The following is a 25,567-nucleotide window of genomic DNA, read 5'->3' as shown; positions in this document are numbered from 1 at the left end:
CTCAAAAAAAAAAGTTTGTTTCTTTTCAGAAAGTTTTATTATTTGTTATGTAATAAATTTTTAAGTGAATTAATAAGTATTTTATAAACATTTCTTAGTTTTAGTTTCTAATATGATAGTATTGAGAGATGTAACCCACATAAGGAAAAACTCTTCGGGACTCTTGGTGACTTTTAAGAGTATAAAGAGATCCTGAGAACTAAAAACTCTGAAAACCTCTGCCCTAGAAAAATTGCATGCAGAGTGCACCAAGAGACATATATAAGCATGTTCATCACAATATGATCCATAATGGCCTAAAACTCAAAGCAGTGTAAAAGTTTATCAATGATAGATGAATAGGGAGTATTCTAAATATTACACAGAACTAAAAACTAATGAACTCTAGGTACATGCAACATCAATAAATCTGAAACATAAATGTTAAATGAAAAAAGTCAGACTCAAAGTAATACATATTGTATGATTACATTTATGTATTGTTCAATGATATGCGTAAAAAATTAGGAATGCAGACTTAGGTAATTAAAATATACCAATTTCCAAGTAATCCATAATAACTGTTGCCCTTGGGAGAAGAAAGATAATTATATTGGGAGGAGATGCTGGCAATGTTTTATTTCTTGATGTGGGTGGTGGTTACACAGGTATTTTTGTTTTATATTCATTAAGTTTCATACTCATAAATGTATTTTTGATATGACTATTTTCACATTAAAATACTTTAAAACAAGTAGAAATTTTCTTATAAAATGTGGTTAAATATTTTAGATTCAGTTATTTCAACCATAAAATTTGGATAAAAATAATTTCATCAGTCTCCTTTTAAAAATTTGACTAAGTAAAATATTCATAACACTACATTTTTGTTTAAACATAGTGCTATTTCAATCTGTATTTATTCCCATATGTTGTGTCTTTATTCTCCAGATTGATATATTGGTTTTTCCTTTTTAACCAAGTATTTTATATATTCTCATTAATTATACAAAAATTTAGACTTGAAGCTATACTATAAAATAACAACTGTGATAAATATTATCTTAGCATGGTGCAAACAGATGATCTCATTTTTTTGAATTTTTCATTAAAAAAATTTTTTTTCATTTGATACAGATAGTCGTGCAAGCACTGCAGTGTTCCCATTATTCGATTCTTTGGCAGTTGGTGAAAATTACTGATGGTTCTCCTTCCAAAGTAAGTAAGAGTTTCTGTAGGCAGAAGGGTTATTACTGAAATAATAACCTTGCTTAACTATTTAATAATTTACTAATATCAGTCATTGTATAATATAAATTATTGTAATATTTAATAAAATATATGATTATTACCAGTTCTTGGTTTATCTTATGAGTAAGTATACATTTACCTCTTTGGGAAGAGCCAAAATCTTCAAGCAAAAGACACATAGTTATGTGTGTGTATATATATGTACACACACACACAGATTAAAACTTCTTGTGTAAAATCACTGTTAGTAGACACAAGAGCTCTGATAGGTAACATGCTATTAACAAGAATAACATTGAGGCCATGCACGGTGGCTTATGCCTATAATCCCAGCACTTTGGGAGGCCGAGGCAGGCAGATCACTTGAGGTCAGGAGTTCAAGACCATCCTGGCCAATATGGTGAAACTCCGTCTCTACTAAGAATACAAAAATTAACCGGGCATGGTGGTGCACACCTGTAGTCCCAGCTACTCGGGAGGCTGAAGCAGGAGAATCACTTGAACCTGGGAGGTAGAGGTTGCAGTGAGCTCAGATCACGCCACTGCTCTCCAGCCTGAGCGACAGAGTGAGACTCTGTCTGGAAAAAAAAAAAAAAATACAAAAATTAGCCGAGTGTGGTGTTGGGCACCTGTAATCCCAGCTACTGAGGAGGCTGAGGCAGCAGAATTGCTTGAACCCAGGAGGCAGAGGTTGCAGTGAGCCAAGATCGCACCATTGTACTCCAGCCTGGGCAACAAGAGCAAAACTCCATCTCAAAAAAAAAAAAAAAAGAATAACATCATTGAAAGATAGTAGTATATACCTAGAGACACAAAGTGAACAACCCTCTTGAAGTTAAAAACAACTTAAAATGTTGGGTAAATTTTTTTTTTGAGTTTTAATGTATCCATGACCATGCAAAACAGAAAGAAAAATGTGGGCTAGGGATTAAATGAAAGTAAGATCAAGAAAGCAAAAGAGCACTGAAGCCTGCTTTACCTTGAGGATGTTTCCAATGTACAGTCCAAGGTCCATCCAGGATAGAATGTCTCATAGGTGGGCACATCTCCCAGATAATTTTGGGATCCTAACGACCTGCTCTTTCCACAGGGGTGAACTAGAAATAAACCCACTCCAGTTTCCTTCAGGGGCTGGGGGATTATAAGGAAAAGAGTCTGTCTTAAAATTTGTCATTGATTAAAATGGGGAAAAATAAATCTCCCATGAAAGTTTATGACTTAGCTTTTGCATAGGTTTTCACCTGAATTCATACTATTTTGATGGTAAAAAAAGAAAGAAAAAAAGTTGAGATTTTGATTAAGTGTTCTATCATGGTGGTATCCCCAACCACCTAACAGAATCAAATCTAAATATCTTCTGAAGGAACTTGCCTTAAAGAATTTTCCACAAGTAAAACCTTAAGCAAAATGAGCTCACAGCAAAAATATCACTCATGAAAACAACCATGAAGAGAATCAGACAAAAAATACTTCACATTGGAATTATCTGACACAAATATAAAATAAATGTTTCAGTTGTTCATGTAATGAGAGGCCTGAACATGACTAAGAAGTAAACATTTGATAAAGAACCAAATAAAGATATTAGTATGTTTGTGTTTCTCCTCTTAACAAAACAAGCTGTTTAACCAGTAAAGATGATTAAAGCATTTGCATATAGAACCAACAGCTTGTTATGGAGTGTTATTTTTTCAGAGTAAGAATTTTTTTTTCCTTTCTGAGTAATAATTTGAGGATCTCTGCATTTAGAAAGTAGTAGGATTTTTAAATTCTTTTTAATTAGAAGAATGGTAATATATTGGTTAGCCTCTTGGTTTTTCTCTTTTATTAGTAATTTCAGTCTTGAAAAACAAAAATAACAGTTAACCTTTTATTAATAATGAAAGCCACTTTAAAACTGTGGTACAGCCTGGTGCGGTGGCTCACGCCTGTAATCCCAGCACTTTGGGAGGCCAAGGCGGGCAGATCACAAGGTCAAGAGTTTGAGATCAGCCTGGCCAATATGGTGAAACCCTGTCTCTACTAAAAATACAAAAATTAGCTGGGTGTGGTGGCGGGCGCCTGTAGTCCCAGCTGCTTGGGAGGCTGAGGCAGAAGAATCACTTGAACCCGGGAGGCAGAGGTTGCAGTGAGCCGAGATCATGCCACTGCACTCCAGCCTGGGCGATAGAGCGAGACTGTCTCAAAAAAAATAAAATAAAAAAAGGCCAGGCTCGGTGGCTCACGCCTGTAATCCTAACACTTTGGGAGGCCAAGGTGGGTGGATCACAAGGTCAGGAGATCGAGACCATCCTGGCTAACACGGTGAAACCCTGTCAATACTAAAAATACAAAAAAAATTAGCCGGGTGTGGTGGCAGGCGCCTGTAGTCGCAGCTACTTGGGAGGCTGAGGCAGGAGAATGGCTGGAGCCCAGGAGGTGGAGCTTGAAGTGAGCAGAGAGATCGCACGGCTGCACTCCTGCCTGGGCTATAGAGCGAGACTCTGTCTCAAAAAAAAAAAAAAAAAAACAAAAAAAAAACTGTGTTACACTGGGCCTGGCGGCTCACGCCTGTAATCCTAGCACTTTGGGAGATCAAGGTGGGCGGATCACCTGAGGTCAGGAATTCCAGAACAGCCTGGCTAACGTGGTGAAACCCTGTCTCTACTAAAAATACAAAGTTAGCTGGGCATCATGGCGCACATCTGTAATTCCAGCTACTTGGAGGCTGAAGCACGAGAATCGCTTGAACCTGGGAGGTAGAGATTGCAGTGAGCCAAGATCTTGCCACTGCTTTCCAGTCTGGGTGACAGAGCGAGCCTCTTGTCTTTTTTTGAAATGTTCTTTAATATGGTAAAGTCAAAGGATATTGAATTTATATATTAAAATTTGATAGGAAGGGTTTAATAATTTTACACAGTTGCTTTTATTCTCACCCTTCTGATTGAGTTTTAGATATTTTTTCCCACAGACATCATTTTTGTTGAGTTACTTGCATTTTGGCTAAATATTGATTATTGCATATAGTAAATTTCGAATATGTTATTCCATAAAAATTCAGCATAATTGATAGTTAATTCCTCCTTGTAAATCTATTAATAATTTAAATTGTGTCTTTTTTTTTTAATTGAGATGGAGTCTCACTCTGTCACCTAGGCTGGAGTGCAGTGGTGCAATCTTGACTCACTGCAACCTCCACCTCCCGGGTTCAAGCGATTCTCCTGCCTCAGCCTCCCAAGTAGCTGGGATTACAGGCGCATGCCACCATGCCCGGGTTTTTTGTATTTTTAGTAGAGACTGGGTCTCACCATGTTGGCCAGGCTGGTCTCGGACTCCTGACCTCAAGTGATCCGCCCACCTCAGCCTCCCAAAGTATTGGGATTACAGGTGTGTGCCACTGTGCCCAGCCTAAATTTTGTCTTTTTACAACTATATTCCATAACTGGAATAAGAATCTCTATTCTTCAATCGACTTCTTCGAATATTTTCTATTTTTTAATCTTTTTACAGCAGAATTATTTTGAAATTCCTTGCCTTTTTTGTCTGACACATTCTCCTAATAAAAGATAGTTTTATTTTTGTATTAGTCATATTACATATTTCATTGGCAATGCAGATTTTGTTACCAGAACTGATTTTGTTTTGTTTTGTTTTTGAGACAGGGTCTCACCCTGGTTGCCCACTGTCATGGCTCACTGTGGCCTCAACCTCCTGGGCTCAGGTGATCCTCCCACCTCAGCCCCTGAAGTAGCTGGGACTACAAGTGTGTGCCACCATGCCTGGCTACATTTTTTTTTTTTTTTTTTTTTTTTTTTTTTTTGAGACAGAGTCTCGCTAGAGTGCAGTGGCATGATCTTGGTTCACTGCAGTCTCTGCCTCCCAGGTTCAAGCGATTCTCCTGCCTCAGCATCCCAAGTAGCTGGGATTACTGGTGCCTACCACCATGCCTGGCTAATTTTTGTATGTTTAGTAGAGACGGGGTTTCACCATGTTGGCCAGGCTGGTCTCGAACTCCCGACCTCAGGTGATCTGCCTGTCTTCGCCTCCCAAATTGCTGGGATTACAGGTGTGAGCCACCACACCCGGCCACTCCTGGCTACTTTTTTATATTTTTTGTAGAGATGGGGTTTCACCATATTACCCAGGCTAGTCTCAAACTCCTAGACTCAAGCAGTCCACCCGCCTCAGCCTCCCAAAGTGCTGGGATTACAGGTGTGACCCACTGAATTTCTTTATGCCAGAAGGAATGCTGCAGCATCTTTTATGTGTTTTATTCAGTTGATTACAATTTATAGTTTTATGTGCATTTATAGCATATGTGGAATTTTTCTTACTTAGGTATTTGTCTCTCAAGTTATTTCTTCTCATTTTGAAGTTGTTGGTAGTTTCTTTAAAAGTCCAAGGTATATTTAGTAGTCATCGTACATCAGTTCTGTCTGTAATTTTAAAATGGTTCTCTAAGTGATAATCTTCAAAAGCATGAATTTTTAAGACACATGCAAACTTTAAAAATTCATGTTTCAGCTGGGTGCAGTGGCTCATGCCTGTAATTCCAGCACTTTGGGAAGCCAAGGCAGGCGGATCACGAGGTCAAGAGATAGAGATTATCCTAACCAACATGGTGAAACCCCATCTCTACTAAAAATACAAAAATTTGCTGGGCGTGGTGGCATGGGCATGTCCCTGTAGTCCCAGCTACTCAGGAGGCTGAGGCAGGAGAATCGATTGAACCCAGGAGGCAGAGGTTGCAGTGAGCCAAGATTGCACCACTGCACTCCAGCCTGGCAACAGAGCGAGACTCCGTCTCAAAAAAAAAGAAAAATCCATGTTTCAGGCTGGACACAGTGGTTCATGCCTGTAATCCTAGCACTTTTTGGGAGGCCAGGGTGGGCAGATCACTTGAGGTCAGGAGTTGGAGACCAGCCTGACCAACATAGTGAAACCCTGTCTCTACTAAAAATACAAAAATTAGCCAAGTGTAGTGACACATGCCTGTAGTCCTAGCTACTCGGGAGGCTGAGGCAGGAGAATCGCCTGAACCCACAGGAGGCAGAGATTGCAGTGTCCTAAGATTACACCAGTGCACTCCAGCCTAGGCAACAGAGTGAGACTCTGTCTCAAAAAAACAAACAAAAAAAAAGATGAAGCGTAGGAGGGGACTTTGTTGTTGTCATTACCTTATTGTTTTACATTTTGTTTGTTCGTTTGTTCATTTGTTTGTTTTGAGATAGAATCTTGCTGTGTTGCCCAGGCTGGAGCTCAGTGGCATGATCTCAGCTCACTGCAAGCTCTGTCTCCCAGGTGCAAATGATTCTCCTGCCTCAGCCTCTCCTGAGTAGCTGGGATTACAGTCACCCACCACCATGTCTGGCTAATTTTTGTATTTTTACAAAAGTTGGCTCAGTTTGTAATGCCAGGACTAACAGTATATGGAGGACTTCTGTGATAATGCACTTAAAACTCTATCCATTTTTTCCCCTTAATTTTTTTCCTGAAGTTTAAATGTAGTATGGTAGATATTGGGATTTTTATATATGTTAAATGTATTTAATATCTGTAATGTTGGTCATTTAGAAGCAAGCTGAAAGTTTGTTACGTAAAGTAATTTTGTTTTATTTTGTTGAGAAAATGTTAAAATGAAATGGGTCATTTAGATAGTGAGGGAACAAGCCAGCCAACCATTATTTGTTTTTCTTTCTGTAATCATTTATACAGTTATAGAAACATTTAAATCTCTCAAGAGGGCACATATTTTTATTAATAAAATATGCTTGTTTTTTGTTATAAAATACAAGGTAGAGTTGTTCTCATAAATTTGAGCTCTCCTACTTGAGCATATGCTCATTATAAAAGAAAAAATACAAAAATAGTAATATAAACAAAATAAAACTGACTCTTAACCACTTGTAGATAACCACTGTTAATATTTTGGTGATGTATTTTCTTTTTTTTTTTGAAACGGAGTCTGGCTCTGTCACCCAGGGTGGAGTGCAGTTGCACAATCTCAGCTCACTGCAACCTCCATCTCCCAGGTTCAAGCGATTGTCCTGCCTCAGCCTCCCCAGTAGCTGGGACTACAGGCGCATGCCACCACACTTGGCTGATTTTTTGTATTTTTAGCAGAGACGGAGTTTCACCGTGTTAGCCAGGATGGTCTCGATCTCCTAACCTTGTGATCCACCTGCCTCAGCCTCCCGAAGTGCTGGGATTACAGGCATGAGCCACTGCGCCCAGCCTGGTGTATTTTCTTTAGTACTTTTTCTTTAATATATTTGTAATTTTATTGAGATTACAATGTACTTTCAATTTTTATCTTCTCTTCAATTAACAGATTTTCTTCAGTTATTAAGAAAAGTTTATAGATAATATTTTTAATATATGCATAATCTATTGTGTAGCTATACCGTAATTTATTTTACCTCTCTCCGCTCTTAGATATTTGGGTTTAAATATTTTTACTAATAAAATTAATGCTGCGATGATGGGCATTCTGGTGCAAAAAGCGTGTTCTGTGTTTTTCATTGTTTCATCTTGTATTATATTCTTAGAAATGGAATTGCTAGGTCAATGATTGTGTATACTTTTAAGGTTCTTGATGCATACTGCCAAATTGCTTTTTAAAGAGTACTTTTCTAAAAATTTTTTTTCTTTTCTATTGTCATAAACACTCATTCAGGAGATTATGAATGGTAGTTATAATTGAAGTTTAAATTCAAGTTATAATTTAACTCAACAGTAAACACTATTAAATGAAGTTTATTAGAAGACTATATCAAGAAAAAGCTTCGATCGTTATTTGAAATGGAAGTGCACTGGGTTTCACCAATAGGTTTTCCTCTGTTCCCCTAATTCCCAGAGTTGGAAACTCTGGGGCAATCTTACAGGTCATGCTAAGTATACTTTGCTCCAGTGCCCCCTAGTGCTGGTCCTGTGGAAGTAACCTTCATTTTTTCTTTGTAGCAGAAAACATCCTTCTTCCTTCAGCTCCTTCTGGACATATACAAAGACATTTAAAGAGCCAGGCAAATAAGAGTTAGGGCTAAAATGGGCCGGGCATGGTGGCTTACGCCTGTAATCCCAGCACTTTGGGAGGCCGAGGCGGGCAGATCACGAGGTCAAGAGATCAAGACCATCCTGGCCAACATGGTGAAACCCTGTCTCTACTAAAAATACAAAAGTTAGCTGGGCATGGTGGCGCGCGCCTGTAGTTCCAGCTACTTGGGAGGCTGAGGCAGGAGAATCGCTTGAACCCAGGAGGTGGAGGTTGCAGTGAGCCGAGATTATGCCACTGCACTCCAGCTTGGCAACAGAGTGAGACTCTGTCTCAAAAAAAAAAAAAAAAAAAAAGAGGGCTAAAGTAATGCCCTATATTACGTTCTTTGGCCTGCGGATCTAGAATTTATCCTTTTTTTTTTCTCTCCTGGGAGGAGCTGTCCTGCTTTCTATAGTCTTATATTTGTGCTACTCTCTCTGCCTTACCCTGCCTGTTTCTATTCTAGACTGCAATAGGGAGGGCCTGGGCCAAACATCCCTACCTCTGGACCCTCACCCTGTTTCAAATCCTTTATGTCAAAGAAAGTCAATATACCCTAGGTAGCTACAAGTCCAATTATTATTGAGGTATTTAGCTGTAAAATTTGTCCTTCCATCACTGTCTTGACTAAAGGTTCTCCTCTGAAAATTCCAACTTGTTGACCTGCAAACAGACTGGAGAAAAGAGCAGTAAGGGTGAAGGTGGGACTGATAGTGGCCAAGCCCCATGAGTAGACATGTTTAACCTTGCTATCCTTCCCACAAACATGCATTCCTACAAATGTGTTAGAAGTAGGCTCAGATGTGTAAAAATCTACAGGCTGCTTTCTGTAGCTCTTTCTTTCCTCTTCCCTCCCCATTCCTTCAGAATAGCAGTGAGCAAGAGATAGCTCATTAGAGTCCTGGCCCGGAATTCCTGTAATAACAAAATACAGATAGCAACTCCCTATCTGCGGAGTTAGCTGCTTTGAGAGGAAGGGAGTGGGGCCAAGCGTGAGAAATAATAGTGATCCTTGCAGGAACAAATTTTTAGTCGCATGTAACCATTTTATTTCACTTCTTTTCTTAGAGAATCTTTTCCCCCACCTTTTATTTATTGGAAATTCTGTTCCATTAGTTAGTTCTAAGCCTTTCCTTTTGGTCGTTCCATGACTCCAGAGTTGTTCTTTAATACATGTGTTCCTGTTAATATTATGTCCAATCACAAGTGCCTGATTGGCTGGTCTAGAAAAGTTAGAGGAGAAAGATACAGGTCTTGTTTAATATCCGTTTCATGTTCAGCTCCCAGAATATTCATTTAAAAGAATCTGGAATGTAAAAGTAGGTGTCTATTCATACCAAATTCAGAACTTCTCCAAAATTATATTCAACCCAATATTTTAAAATTCTCTGAAAACCAGAAATAAATATCTTCAATTTAGAAAATAACTTACAAGTCATGGTTTCAGCATTCCATTAAGAGTACCATGTTGTGTTTGCAGCCCTATTCCTGAGCCCCTAGATATAGAAGCTTGCTTGCTGGTAGGGAATCCTCTCTTTAAAAATAGCATAAGGGGCCAGGCGCGGTGACTTACCTGTAATCCCAGCAATTTGGGTGGCCAAGGTGGGCAGATCACAAGGTCAGGAGTTCAAGACCAGCCTGGCCCATGTGGTGAAACCCCATCTCTACCAAAAATAGAAAAAATTAGCTGGGCGTGGTGGCGGGCACCTTTAGTCCCAGCTACTCGGGAGGCTGAGGCAGAAGAATCGCTGGAACCCGGGAGGCGGAGGTTGCAATGAGCCAAGATCATGCCACTGCACTCCGGCCTGGGCAACAGAGATGCCATCTCAAAAAAAAAAAAGAAAAAAAAATAGCATAAGGCCAGGTGCGGTGGCTCACACCTATAATCCCAGCACTTTGGGAGGCCAAGACGGGCGGATCACCTGAGGTCAGGAGTTTGAGACCAGCCTGGCCAACATGGTAAAACCCCATCTCTACTAAAAATACAAAAATAACCAGGTGTGGTGGCACACGCCTGTAATCCCAGCTACTTGGAAGGCCGAGGCAGGAGAATTGCTGGAACCCAGGAGGTGGAGGCTGCAGTGAACTGAGATGGCACCATTGCACTCCAGCCTGGGCGACAAAGCAAGAATCCATCTCAAAAAAGAATAATGATAAAAATAAATAAATCCAGCCTGACCAATATGGTGAAACCCCATCTTTACTAAAAATACAGAAAAATTAGCCAAGTGTGGTGGTGTGCGCCTGTAGTCCCAGCTACTCAGGAGGCTGAGACAGGAGAATTGCTTGAACTGGGAGGTGGGGATCCCGCCACTGCACTTTACCCTGGGTGACAGAGTGAGACTCAGTCTCAAAAAAAATTTTTAAATAAATAAATAAATAAATAAATAAATAAAGCATAAGCCTCACTTCTCAGCCTCACTAGCCTCACTAGCCTGTCCCCAGTGAATGCTGTTTTTACTTATTAAGAGACAGTAGCCTCGTTTACAAATATCCAAACTTCTTAAGACATTTAATACTTCATGATCTAAGTAACAAGGCAGGACCAAGATGATTAATTCTAAATAACAAGTATTACAAGTAAAATATGTTTTCACTAAGCTTATCAGAAGCCTAAAACAATATTAAGAATATTTAGACACTTTGGGAGGCCGAGGCAGGAGGATTGGTTGAGGCCAGGAGTTCAAGACCAACTTGGCCAATATAGTGAGATCCCATCTCTATTTTTTAAAGTTATTATATGTAAAAAAAGAATATTTAGACAAAACATAACACTTTCTAGTACAGAGATTTGAGATTTCCTCCACCAAAATTAATGATAAAAGAAGTTTCCTTTCCTGTCAGGTTATTTATTTGAGTAAAAAAGAAATGGGTATCTTATCCTGCTTAATATCCCCTAAGTGGTACAGTAATGCATTTTCCTTACTACAGTAGATTTTTCATTAAAAATTGTTTTTCCTAATAAGTAACAGTTACTAGTTGTTTGTTAAATGACTTCTTGTTGCTTACACAATTTATCTATATAAGTAGCTCCCTGCCAGGTGCGGTGGCTGATGCCTGTAATTTCAGCACTTTGGGAGGCCGAGGTGGGCGGATCTGGAGGCCAGGAGTTCAAGATGAGCCTGACCAACATGGTGAAACCCTGTCTCCACTAAAAATATAAAAATTAGCTGGGCGTGGTGGTACGTGCCTGTAATCCCAGCTACTCAGGAGGCTGAGGCAGGAGAATTGCTTGAACCCAGGAGGCAGAGGTTGCAGTGAGCCAAGATCGCACCACTGCACTCCAGCCTGGGCAACAGAGCGAGACTCCATCTCAAAAAAAAAAAAAAAGCAGCTCCCAGTTCTTCTGTTTCCAGCATTTTTTGTGTGTGTTGGAACATGGTCTTTGGAGTTAAAATTGAGTTTGAATTTTTACTCCACTTCTTACCACCTGTGGCAAGATAAGCAAGGTACTTCACCTTCAGCTTCACTTTCCTGATACATAAAATGAGAATGATACTCACTGCTGGATAGATTTGTTGAGAAGATGAAAGAAGTGTTTGAATTAACAGTAAATGTTATTTTGTTGGCATTAAATCACAGTCCTAATCTTTGTTTTTGTAGTCTTCTCCCCTGCCCAAACCAAAAAACTATTGAACTATTTGCCTGAGGCTATGGGCGTACATAAACATACTTGATGGGTAGTATAGGTTTGGGATACAGCCTGATAGATTTAGTCCTCCATCTGAATTTTTGGGATAATTTGGGAATTCAAGTCTCTCACTTTGGTCCTAACAGTCACTGCTTTTCCCCTGTTCCTCTGACTCCTTCTTTAGCTTCCTTCATCTTTGTATACTACAGGAAAGAAATCAGAAGATGTTTTGGAACTACAGTAGGCAGCTTAAGGGTTCCTGGATCATAAGTGGATTAGCCTTTGAGGCAATGGCAGGAGTCAGCAGGTGGGGATTCAGATCGCCAAGAGCAGCAACAACACTGAAAACTAGGTATTATATTTGGGGTTTAAATATCCAATAGTCGTTTTATTGTATATTCACAAAAGTTGCACACTCTCCCCCTATCCCTCTGAAGAAAGTTGCCAGTAGCAATTACTCTTACAAGAAAACAATCTCAGAAATACAGCATAGTGTTTACCTTTCTACAAGGGTGGGGCCTTTTGTGTCTTGTTCTTTTTGTCACTTGTTCCAAGTGAATGAATTTAGTTCTGTTTTATATATAGTATGGATAATGACTTAATTCAGGTGAAAAGTAATTTAATGAGCCTTGTTATATATTAGTCACTGTGGTAGGTACAAAGAAACATAATACAGTTTGTCTACAAAGATCTTTATAGCTCAGAACAGGCTCAGCAGACTTCAGACCATGGGCCAAATCTGACCTGATGTGTTTTTGTAAATGATGTTTTATTGGAACAAAACCATGCTCATTCATTTATGTACTATCTAGGACTACTTTCATGCTACACTGACAGTTAAGTAGTTGGATCCAGACCGTATGGACTGCAAAGCCTAAAATATTTACTATCTGATCCTTAACACAAAAAGTTTGCCAACCAGTGGCCTAATAAGTTAACTTCTTGGCCTTGTTTACCAAACTTTGTCAGTTAGAAAAACGTATTTGCCTATTCTGGGTAAGCAGAAGTTTAGTTTTGTGCTTTCTTTTCTTCATGAAAATTGATCACTAAATTTTTAGCAGGCTTTATTTTTGTATTCGGAGAATTTTTATCTGGTCTAGGTCCTTGTTTTGCTACTTTACTGTTTATTTCTGCCCATTCCAAAAATCTATATTTGTCAGATAATGTTGAGCTAAAGTTTTATGTGTTTACTAATTAGTTTTTCCATGGCTTCATTTTCTGTGATTATGTTAACAGTATTTCATAGTTATGGATGAAAACACAACTAAATTTGGTTCTCCACTAGCCACGTAAAATTTTGGAACAAAGCCTGGGCAACATGGTGGTACCTGGTCTCTACAAAAAAATACAAAAAAAAAAAAAAAAATTAGCTAGGTGTAGTGGTGTGTGCCTGTAGTGCTGGCTACTATTGTGGAAGAAAATTAAAAGGAATCACACATTTAAAATCTATATACTTCTGTTTTTGTGTGTATAGGAATTAAACTCCCTTACCTTTCCTCACTGACTGTAATCATATAGTTTGCTGTTATGGGTCAGTCTACGTTTAAAGATCTTTTTTCTTCCTCAGATGTCAAATTTGAGCCTTTGTGCCTTTAGGAAAGCTTCTTTCTAATATAGCTTATATGATAAATTCACCATCTTAATTGTGCCTTCCATATTTGGGGTTCTTCATTGTTGATATCTTGCTGACAAGACTGTATTTTATTTTATTTTTATTTATTTATTTTTGCGACAAAGTCTCACTCTGTTGCCCAGGCTGGAGTGCAATGGCGCGATCTCAGCTCACCAAAACCTCCGCCTCCTGGGTTCAAGCAATTCTCCTGCCTCAGCCTCCTGAGTAGCTGGGATTACAGGCATGCACCACCACCACGCCCAGCTATTTTTTTTGTATTTTTAGTAGAGACGGTGTTTCACCATATTGGCCAGGCTGGTCTCGCACTCCTGACCTTGTGATCCGCCTGCCTCGGCCTCCCAAAGTGCTGGGATTATAGGCGTGAGCCACTGCGCCCGGCCAAGACTGTATTTTAAAAACGTCAACTTAATTTGTTGAAAGACGTTTCTCTTCTTGGCCAAGCATGGTGGCTAATGCCCGTAAGCCCAGCACTTTGAGAGGCTGAGGTGGGAGGATTGTTTGAGCCCAGGAGTTCAAAGTCAGCCTGAGCAACATATCAAGACCTTGTCTCTACAAAAAATATAAAATTAGCCCAGGTGTGGTAGCACACATCTATATTCCCAGCCGCTTGGGAGGCTGAGACAAGAGGATCACTTGAGCCCAGGAGGTCAAGACCGCATTGAGCTATGATTGTGCCACTGCACTCCAGCCTGAGAGACATAGTGAGACCCTGTCTCTTTAAGAGGTTTCTCCTCTTATCTTGGTTAGTAGATCACTGATAAACTGAAACTATTTTAGCCCTTTTATATATGGGTATATGTAGGTTTCAGTCTTCTAATTCTCGGTTTCACTAGATCTACCAGGAAGCTAAAACCTTAGCCAATCTAATAAAGCTACTTGCAAAATGCATACAAAATATAACCAAGATATCATGATTTACATCTCAGTGTGATCTTACTCCTCGAGGCATCTGAATTCCTTTCCGCAGCTACTCTAGGAAAAAGTTGGTTTTCTGTAGAGACAGGGTCTCACTCTGTTGCTCAGGCCAGAGTGCAGTGGCACGGTCATAGCTCACAGCAGCCTCAATCTCCCAGGCTCAAGAGTTCCTCCCGCCTCAGTCTCCTGAGTAGCTGGGACTATAGTAGGTGCATGTCACCACACCTAGCTGATATATTGTAGAGACAGGTCTTGTTTTGTTGCCCAGGCTGTTCTTGAACTCCTGGCCTCAAGCGTTCTTCCTGCCTCCCCCTCCCAAAGTACTGGGATTATAGGTGTGAATTGCCCCACCTAGCCAGAAAAAGTGCTTTTGATGCCATGCTGCTTTCTAAAAATAAGATATAATATTGGTTTCATTTAGGAAAAAGAAATTTGAAAGGAAGCATCAATATAAGGACATTTTATATGAACTAAGAGAAGTGAGATAAAATAGCATAGATGACTCTTCTGTATTCACCCATTAGCTTCAGTTCCCACTCCTATAATCCAGGTAATCTGACTAGAAAGGGGATTTGTGGAAGTAAAATTCCATTGTATTTTAGTTTCTTAAAGTGACAGTTTGTATAATCAGCATATCTTGTTCTTGTATTATTCTTTTTCAGTGTCTAGTGAGTTAACTGGCTTTTTTATATATAAATATATTTGAGTAATTCAACTTTCAAATTTCTTACTTACTTTTTTTTTTTTTTCCTTGAAATGGAGTCTCACTCTGTTGCCCAGGCTGGAGTGCAGTGGCGTAATCTCAGCTTACTGCAACCTCCGCCTCCCAGGCTCAAGTGATCCTTCTGTCTCAGCCTCCAGAGTATGGGACTAAAGGCGTACGCCACCACGTCTGGCTAATTTTTTGTATTTTTGGTAGAGATGGGGTTTCACCTGTTTGGCCAGGCTGGTATCAAACTCTTGACCTCAAGTGATCCACCCACCTTGGCCTCCCAAAGTGCTAAGATTACAGGTGTGAGCCACCACGGCTGGCCTCAAATTTCTTTTTTTTTTTTTTTCTTTTTCTTTTGGAGACGGAGTCTTGCTCTGTTGCCCAGGCTGGAGTGCAATGGTGCAATCTTTGCTCACTGCAACCTACGCCTCCAAGGTTCAAGCAGTTCTCCTGTCTCAGCCTCCGGAGTAGCTAGGACTACAGACATGTGCCACCACACCCGGCAGTTTTTGTATTTTTATTAGAGACGGGGTTTTGCCATGTTGGCCAGGCTGGTCTCGAACTCCTGACCTCGGGTGATCCACTCACCTCAGCCTCCCAAAGTGCTGAGATAACAGGCGTGAGCCACCACACCCAGCCAAATTTCTTACTTTCATAATGCTGCCTGTCTCTGCAAGTTGCCACATATTAATTTTATCATATTAAAGAGTCATTATAGCATACTGGTTAAGACCACAGTCTGGAGGCAGACTGCTTTTGTTATTTCACTCTGCTACTTAATGGTTGTGTGTCTTTGGGCCTGTTGCTTAACATCTCTGTGCCTGTTTCTTTTTTTTTTTTTTTTTTTTTTTTGAGACGGAGTCTTGCACTGTTGCCCAGGCTGGAGTGCAGTGGCGCGATCTTGGCTCACTGCAAGCTCTGCCTCCTGGGTTCATGCCATTCTCCTGCCTCAGCCTCCTGAGTAGCTAGGACTACAGGCGCATGCCACCATGCCCAGCTAATTTTTTGTACTTTTAGTAGGGACGGGGTTTCACCGTGTTAGCCAGGATGGTCTCCATCTCCTGACCTCGTGATCCGCCCACCTCGGCCTCCCAAAGTGCTGGGATTACAGGTGTGAGCCACCGCACCTGGCCGTGCCTGTTTCTTTATACGTAAAGTGGGAGTGATAATACCAATACCTATCACAGTTGTAAGGATCAGTTGTTAATCTGTGAAAAATTTAGATTAGTGCCTGGCAAGTAGTAAGTGTGGATAAATGTTAACTTTTATTATTATTGCATTCTGGCCCAGATAAAATGAAGTAAGTTAAGCATATTTACTTTTTTTCATAATGAATTACAGCTATTATAGCAGATGAGAAGTGACAGTATCCATAATATGAGGAATGTAACTTTTTTCAAATTAAAAAGCAGTGATTTATATTTTAAAAGAATTCATAGTAAATGTGCTAATTTTCACCTATTTAGAACAAGCTCTTATAATTTGCCCTATTCCAAATCTTTTTATATTTCTTTTTCTTTTTCTCTTGAATATTATCTGTTGTTCTTTAAGGGGCATTAAGACTAAAGCTAACTCTATGAGACTTCTTCGTTTTCTTACTATTGGAGTCTTAAATTGGCAAATCCTGAACTAATTTTAAAATCTTGATATAACACCCTGAAAATTTATAGATACTTACTATCACATGACCCAGTAATGGCAGCCTTCCTCAACTTGAGCAAAATCACAGTCTTGGAAATCATAATTCCCACTACTTAAATGAAATGAAATATAGTAACAGGCCAACATCATGAAGTGGATGAATAAAAGCACTGAGTTCTGAAATTTTCAGGAACCTAAATTCTCTTCCCAACTGTTCAAAGGATTTACTCTAAGAGATTAGCTAACTTTGTTAAGTATACAATATCTGTGCTCATTTACCCAAATCTGTCAGTATGTATAATTCTCTCAGTGGAATACAGTTACAATTAAATTAACTTTCTTGAGCACTCAAATAATATTTAGTTTGCATCCAAATCTAGGCCAAACTTTATTGCTAAAGAAGGTCTTTAGTCCATCCCCATTGGAAACAAGAGGAAAAAATAACAATAAAGAAAGCCTGGCCAGGCGTGGTGGCTCATGCCTCTAATCCCAGCACTTTGGGAGGCCGAGACGGGTGGATCACCTAAGGTCAGGAGTTCGAGACCAGCCTGGTCAACATGGCGAAACCCTGTCTCTACTAAAAATACAATAAAAAAAACAGTAGCTGGGCGTGGCAGTGGGCACCTGTAATCCCAGCTTTTCGGGAGGCTGAGGCAGGAGAATCGCCTGAACCCAGGAGGCAGAGGTTGCAGTGAGCCGAGATAGCGCCATTGCACTCCAGCCTGGGCAATAAAAGCAAAACTCTGTCTCAAAAAAAAAAAAAAAGAAAGCCTTTAATTTCTTCTGTTTCCTTGGTTGTTTCACATTTCCATTGTCTCTTAAAATACTACTGTTAATTAGTTCATCAGTAGATTGCTTACTTATTTGTGGTATTAAATGTACTACTCTTCAGATGTTTTGGGAAGTAATCATTTTACATAAGACACATTTGCTTTGTGCTCAACCTTTAAAGGAATCTTTTGCCTCCAACTCCTAAGATGGCTGATTCCCTAGACTTTCTTACATACTAATCAAGAAATCTGAGGGAGTAAAGGAACATTAGTAACTCCTAGCATCATTTCTTAAAAACCCAATAATTATTTATTGTTTGATGAAATGAGGACATTATAAGTTGCCCCTAGGATTGTGGTAAACATCCATATTAAGTATACCAACATTTCGTTCAGTAACTATTTATTAAATATCTACTATATGCAAAGCACTAATTTAGGTACTAACAGTGGAACAGTGTTCCTTTGAATACTGGAAGGTTTACAAGTTGACAGCTATCTGTTCTCATTTGAGTTTCCTAGAGTTAATTTAGCAGAATCAGAGTAACATAGAGCCTCAGAATACCTAGTCAACTCTCTTGTTTATAGATTTTAAAAATCTTTAATCCCGAGATGTAAAATAATTTTTCTGAGATCATATAGCTAGTTAATAGCATTGCTTGCTTTTTGTTCTTTTAGTTACTTTTCATTCAGCAAACATTCTCAAATCTTTTCTATTAAAAAGGTCAAGAGTGACCAAAAAAAATCCATCAACCTTAAAAGACTTCTATCAGCCCCATCCTATTTTTCACTGACTCTTTATAATCATACTTTTTTGAAAGAGTTAACTTCTTCCTTATCTTCCTTTCATCTCACTGCAGTCTGACTCAGCACTCATAACTCCATTGAAAGTGTTCTCCCCAAGGTTACCCACAGTTTCATAATTGCTATATCCCTGGGGCACTTTTAATCCTTATCTCTCATCTCTCTGTGGCGTTTGTCATTGTTAATTATTCATTTTTTTAATGTTTTCTTACCTCCGGGATATCATATTCTCCTGGTTTTATTTCTACTTCTCAAATAATTTCTTAGATTTCTTCATAAGCTCTTCTTCATCATTCATCTTTCAAATATTGGTATTTCCCAGGATACTTGCTGTCACCTTTCTCTGTGTATTCTCCTTGAGCAGTCTCATCCACTTCTGACACATCTGTTGCTATCTAAATGCTGAAGACTTCCAAATCCTTATTCTTACTCAAATTCTTTCTCTTGGGCTTTGAACTCACATACGCAGCTGCCTACTAGACATCTTCAAGATATCTATTAGGGATCTCAAAATCATCATCTCTAAAATTTAACTATTACTAACTGCATTTGTTCCTATGTTTCTTTCTTTTTTTTTTTTTTTTTGAGACAGGGTCTTACTCTGTCTCCCAGGCTGGAGTGCAGTGGCACAATCAATCTCAGCTCACTGCAACCTCTGCCTCCTGGGTTCAAGCGATTCTCTTGCCTCAGCTTCCTGAGTAGTTGGGATTACAGGCGCCCACCACCACACCCGGCTCATTTTTGTATTTTTAGTAGAGACTGGGTTTCACCATGTTGCCCAGGCTGGTCTTGAACTCCTGACCTCAGGTGATCTGCCAACCTCAGCCTCCCAAAATGCTCGGATTACAGGCGTGAGCCATCATGCCTGGCCTGTTCCTGTGTTTTTTATCTTGATGACTTAATACCACAATTCCTCTAGTAGGCAGCTCCCTAGAAATTAAGGAGTAATCATCAACAGCCTCTACCCGATTGCTCCCTAAATTCTATCAGTTCTACTGCTTTATCTTTCATCTATCCATATCTTTAGAGCCAATATATTATTTTCAGGCCCTCATTCTAAATTACCCCTGGCTGGGCACGGTGGCTCACGCCTGTAATCCTAGCACTTTGTGAGGCCGAGACTGGCGGATCACGAGGTCAGGAGATCAAGACCATCTTGGCCAACATGGTGAAACCCCATATCTACTAAAAATACAAAAATTAGCCGGGTATGGCAGCACACACCTGTAGTCCCAGCTACTCAGGAGGCTGAGGCAGCAGAATTGCTTGAACCCGGGAGACAGAGGCTGCAGTGGGCTGAGATCGCACCACTGCACTCCAGCCTGGGTGACAGAGTGAGACTACATCTCAAAAAAAAAAAAAAACAAACAAATCCTATGGCCTTTGTTAATATGCAATAAAATACACAGTAATGATTAAGAACATGGACTTTAGAGTCAGACAGCCCCACGTTTGGATCCTTGCTCTGTCACTTAGCATCCTATGGGTGCTGTGAATATCAGTTTTCTTGTCTGTAAAACAGGAATATTACCATTTACTTTGTAGGGTGATGGTGAAATGTAAATTTATAGTCCTGGGAACACAGTATGTGGTACATATCAGCTCTCAACGAAAGATGTGACTACTCTAACTGGCCTATTCCACATCATTCTCCATTGTGTTTAGAATATGATTCATTTACACAAAATTTTAGCACTCTCATGCTAAAAATCCTTCTTAAGTAGTTCCTTATTGCCAGCAGGACAATATTCAAATGATTTAATGTGATATTTTAAATGGTCTATGTAAATGCAAATGGTTTTATTCTTCTTTAGCTTTTTTTCTTGCTGCTGTCTTCCCTATTTATACTCCAGCTACAATAAATTAACAGTTCCTCAAAAGCACCTCTGCACTTTTTTTTTTTTTTTTTTTTTTTTTTGAGATAGAGTCTTGCTCTATTGCCCGGGCTGGGGTGCAGTGGCGCAATCTCGGCTTACTGCAACCTCTGCCTCCCAGATTCAAGCCATTCTCCTGCCTCAGCCTTCCAAGTAGCTGGGATTACAGGCGTGCACTACCACACGTGGCTAATTTTTCTATTTTTAGTAGAGACAGGGTTTCATCATGTTGGCCAGACTGGTCTCGAACTCCTGACCTCAGGTGATCTGGCTGTCTCAGCCTCCCAAAGTGCTGGGATTACAGGCGTGAGCCACCGCACCCAGCCACCTCTGCTTTTTTGAATATCTGTGCCTTACCTGGAATACCTTTTTCTGTAGCTAGATTATTTTTCTCCTTCAGGACTCAGCTTACATGTTATCTTCTTTGGGAACTCTTCCATGACTACTTTTGACTCTGAGTTAACATTTTCCAACATGGGGCCCGTGTTTTCTCCTACCATAGCACTCCTTACACTATATTGCAGTTGCCTGTTCCCTTATCTGTTTCCCTCAGTGTATTTTGAATGTTTAAAATTAAAGAAGTTTCAGGAATGTTGAAGTTTAGTTATTAGATATTTATCTGCAGAAACATGAAAAGTTCTCAAGAGGGTGTCCTTTTTACTTCTCTCCACAAGATGAACTCGCTCCTTCTTCCACATACTATACTCATGTTAGCAAAAGAAAATATGTGTGTAATTTTTGAAGTGTCATTATTTGGGATGTAAAGATCCCCAAAAAGACTGAGTGCTGTCATCTGTATAAAATAGAGTGGCTTAAAGAGTTTTAGCTGAGTACTTTTTAAGTGTTTCTACATTAGCCTTTGCTCAGGTAATTAGTCTTCATTACTGTTTTAAATGTTGGCATCTGCATGTGTCCTACTCATTAGTCAGTGAGAAGAATATGAGCTCTTATATCAGATAGTCCTAGTTTCAACCCCTCGCTAATAATTACTGTTTCTTAGGATCAATGTAAATGTTAAACTATATAATAGTAAGCCCTTAAACCAGTGCCTGGTGGGTTGTAAGCACTCGATAAATTTAAAATATTTTAAGCCAGGGTCTTGCTCTGTCACCCAGGCTGGAATGCAGTGGCCCAATTATGTCTCACTTCAGCCTCGACCCCATGGGCTCAAGTGATCTTCCTGCCTCAGCCTCCCCAGTAACTCGGACTACAGGCATGCTCCACCATGTGCAGCTAATTTTCTGGGTTGCCCACGCTGGTCTCAAACTCTTGGATTCAAGCAATCCTCTCACCTGTACCTCCCAAAGCACTGGGATTGCAGGCATGAGCCACTGCACTTGACTTGAAATTTCCTTTTGGACTTTTCAAATGTTCCTTATGGAATCTTATCCGGCCATCTAATTAAATCTATTTACCCATCCAACCTTAGATTAAAGCCCATCCTCCTATGAAGATTTCTCCAACTTTGCTAGTTAGAGTTAATACAATAACTGAACACTTCATCTCTGTAATTGGTCTGTCTGCTAGAATGTTAACTATTTGAGGGCATGGCACTGTCTTAAATTTATCTTTCTTCCCCTGACATTGTGCAGAGTGCTGAGATATAAGAGAAATTCAGTACACATTTGTTGCCTAATTGAGTTTTTTCAGTGTGCTGCTCTGCTGCCTCACTTTACTAGCAGTAATGTGTGTCACAGGAATGACTAGCAATTTTAATCAACCTAAGTAAACCATATTTATAAAGGAAATCTGTTGAAAACAATCATACTGAGTATTCCATAGCTAACTATAACTGTTTTAGAGTGTCAGTGTCACTGCCCCTTCTATTAGGACAGATAACTAAGAAATGACTACATTAAATGGTTCCCAACATTAAATTTGGTTATATGAATTTCCTTGAGAATAAACCAGTTTTGCTATTTTCCACTTACTGTTTCTTCTAGATCAGTTTTTTATGATCCTGTAATTCACGCTTGCAAATTTGAATGTGTCTTACAGGAGGATTTGTTGGTATTGAGGAAAACGGTGAAATCCTTTTTGGCTGTTTGCCAGCAGTGCCTGTCTAATGTTAATACTCCAGTGAAAGAACAGGTAAGAAATTATCAGTAAGAGCTCTCAATAAAATCAACTCAAATACATTAATGAACATTAAGAAGATACAGTTTTTTTATGGCAGTTTTTGTACACATGTTCATTCCTAACATTTACTGGACCTGAAACAAGACTGTAGATGTGTGAATTTATGTTATAAAGCAAGCTAACAAACTTATTATATAATATACATTCTTTCCTTTTACTTTCACAAGTATACTGTCATCAGCTGGAAGGGCAGGTTGAAATGTAGACACTTTTTTTTTTTTTTTTGAGACAGAGTCTCGCTCTGTTGCCCAGGCTGGAGTGCAGTGGCGCAATCTCGGCTCACTGCAACCTCTACCTCCCAGGTTCACGCCATTCTCCTGCCTCAGCCTCCCGAGTAGCTGGTACTACAGGCACCCGCCACTGCGCCCAGCTAATTTTTTGTATTTTTAGTACAGACGGGGTTTCACCATGGTCTCGATCTCCTGACCTCATGATCAGACCGCTTTGGCCTCCCAAAGTGCTGAGATTACAGGCGTGAGCCACCGTGCCCGTCTGAAATGTAGACTTTTTGACTCCTAAGAATTGACACCAGAATGGCTGGGCACAGTGGCTCACGCCTGTAATCCCAGCACTTTGGGAGGCCGAGGCGGGCAGATCACAAGGTCAAGAGATCAAGACTATCAAACCCCGTCTCTACTAAAAATACAAAAAAAAAATTAGCAGGGCATGGTGGCAGGCGCCTGTAACCCCAGCTACTTGGGAGGCTGAGGCAGGAGAATCGCATGAACCCGGGAGATGGAGGTTGCAGTGAGCCGAGATCGCGCCATTGCACTCCAGCCTGGGCAGAAAGAGTGAAACTGTCTCAAAAAAGATTAAAAAAAAGAATTCTACACCAGAATATTGAGGGTCTTGGGGAGCTGACATATGACATACCCTTTTATCATCTTACCTTCAGCTCCTTCCCATACCAGTTAAGAGTTTCTCACACATGCATGCCAACATTTTAGCCCCACATCTTGAAACTCTGTCAATACCACCCTCCCAAACAGCTGCCCATTCACCACCCAGGGGCCTAGTAGTATGTACATTGGGTATGCAGTATGCCTAGAGAAGAGGCCTTTGCAGGCTCAGACAACAGGATCAAGACTGTAGGGCAAGGAGTCTCTGAGTCCCTATACTTGGACAGTGGTGTAGAAGTGGGGTTTGGTAAGCAGGTGGGTATATCCTGTTGGTCTGATAGATTCCTCATCTCTTGTAGAGGGGCACAGCCCAAAGAGGGTCAGGGTGGGCCAGGGAAGTACTGTTTCCATGATATGATTTTGTAAACTATTTTTTAAATTAGACTGTTGTATTGGGGAGTACATCTGTGTAAAACAGAATGTGTATTTTCCATACTATTTCTTATTTTGATATTGGGCTAGAGTCAGTTAATGTGGTGAAAGAGTACAGTATTACTTATCCTTTGCTGTCTCTTACAAATAGTGACAAGTATCTTTATTGAGTTATCAGCATTTAACTTAAAATGGAAACAGAGATGGTCTTCCCTAAACCTTATTCTTTAAATCTTCAGAACACTACTTATGGAGAATACCCAGCTCTGCCATTTATTTTATTTTATTTTGTTTTGTTATTTATTTATTTAGGTTATTTATTTATTTATTTATTTATTTTGAGACGGAGTCTCCCACTGTTGCCCGGGCTGGTGTGCAGTGGCTTGATATCGGCTCGCTGCAACCTCCACCTCCTGAGTTCAAGCAATTCTGCTTTCTCAGCCTCCCAAGTAGCTGGGATTACAGGTGCCCGTGACCACGCCTGGCTAATTTTTTTGTATTTTTAGGAGATATGGGTTTCACTGTGTTGGGCAGGCTGGTCTCAAACTCCTGACCTCATGATCTGCCTGCCTCAGCCTCCCAAAGTACTGGGATTACAGGTGTGAGCCACTGCACCTGGCCCAGCTCTGCCATTTAAACCCCAAATCCAGTGTTTCTGCATCAGACCTGCTTGGTGATGTCCAAAACTATGGCCTGCTGGTTAAAAAAGTATTCCCCCTGGATTCTCTGTATGCTGCCTTTTTTTCAAATGGCTCTTTCTAAATACCTGAGTATATTTCATGGTTGTGCTGTCAGGGCATAAACTGCCAAGACTCTTGCTGCAGTTGGACAACCAGATATACAGTTATCCCAAACCAAATGCCAAAATTATCTTTTCCCATAGAAGTCAGCTTTGGATGGGGCAGTGTTAGTGGATTGTTTGGAAGTTTCAGAGCCCTCAATTACCCCACAACAAAATCTTTCTATTGTAATAAACTGATCAGACCCATTTATTTCACTCAATCCATTAAATAGGGCAAATTTGGCAGCATACCTATAATGTGTACAAATGTATTCAATGTCTCTTTATATAATTAAATTTGTTTGGAGGCTTTATTAGATACTGGTTTTTATATGAATGGTTTTCTAATACAGTCATGCACCACTTAACAACAGGGATACATTGTGAGAAAGGTGTTGTTAGGCAATTTCATCATTGTATGACCATCATAAGAGTATATTTACACAAACAAATGGTATTGCCTACCACATGCCTATGCTCTATGGTATATTCTATTCCTCTTAAGCTACGATCCTGTACTGTATAATACTATACTGAGTAGTATAGATAATTATAATACAACTGGTATTTGTATATCTAAACATATCTAAAATACAGTATAAAAGATTTAAAAATGGTATACTTACCATAAGAATGGAAGTAGCTCTGAGTGAGTAAGTAAGTGAGTGAGTGAGTGAGTGAGTGGTGAGTGAATAGGAAGGCCCAAGACATTACTATACACTACTGTAGACTCTATATGTACCATACACTTAGACTATACTAAATTAATTAAAATATTTTTCTTTCTTCAATAATAAATTAACCGTATCATACTATAATTCTTTTTCTTTGTAAACTTTTTAATTTTTTTAACTTTTAAACTCTTTTGTAATAATACCTAACACACAAACACATTAAACAGCTGTACAAAATTTTTTTTTTTTTTTTTTTTGTTGAGATGGAGTTTTGCTCTTGTTGCCCAGGCTGGAGTGCAGTGGCACAATCTCAGGTCACCCCAACCTCCACCTCCCATGTTCAAGCGATTCTCCTGCCTCAGCCTCCCTAGTAGCTGGGATTACAGGCGTGCACCACCACACCTGGCTAATTTTGTATTTTTAGTAGAGATGGGATTTCTCCATGTTGGTCAGGCTGGTCTCAAACTCCCAACCTCAGGT

General features: G+C 39.7%; 1 protein-coding gene across 11 annotated transcripts in view; it reads left to right on the top strand.

The window, feature by feature from the left end:
* Positions 1–25,567, top strand: part of STAG1 (STAG1 cohesin complex component) — a 406,778-nt gene that overhangs the window by 341,649 nt on the left and 39,562 nt on the right. For all 11 annotated transcript variants that reach the window (XM_054482540.2, XM_063662185.1, XM_063662190.1 and 8 more), the window contains 2 exons: positions 1,117–1,197; positions 22,221–22,313. In XM_054482540.2, coding sequence (XP_054338515.1) covers positions 1,117–1,197; positions 22,221–22,313 — 174 coding nt within the window. The remainder of the gene's footprint in view (positions 1–1,116; positions 1,198–22,220; positions 22,314–25,567) is intronic.

The sequence above is a fragment of the Pongo pygmaeus genome, chromosome 2 (assembly GCF_028885625.2).
Source record: "Pongo pygmaeus isolate AG05252 chromosome 2, NHGRI_mPonPyg2-v2.0_pri, whole genome shotgun sequence".
Lineage (NCBI taxonomy): Eukaryota > Metazoa > Chordata > Mammalia > Primates > Hominidae > Pongo > Pongo pygmaeus.
The sequence above is the reverse complement of the archived record's forward strand: the minus strand, read 5'-3'. Positions and strand labels throughout refer to the sequence as shown.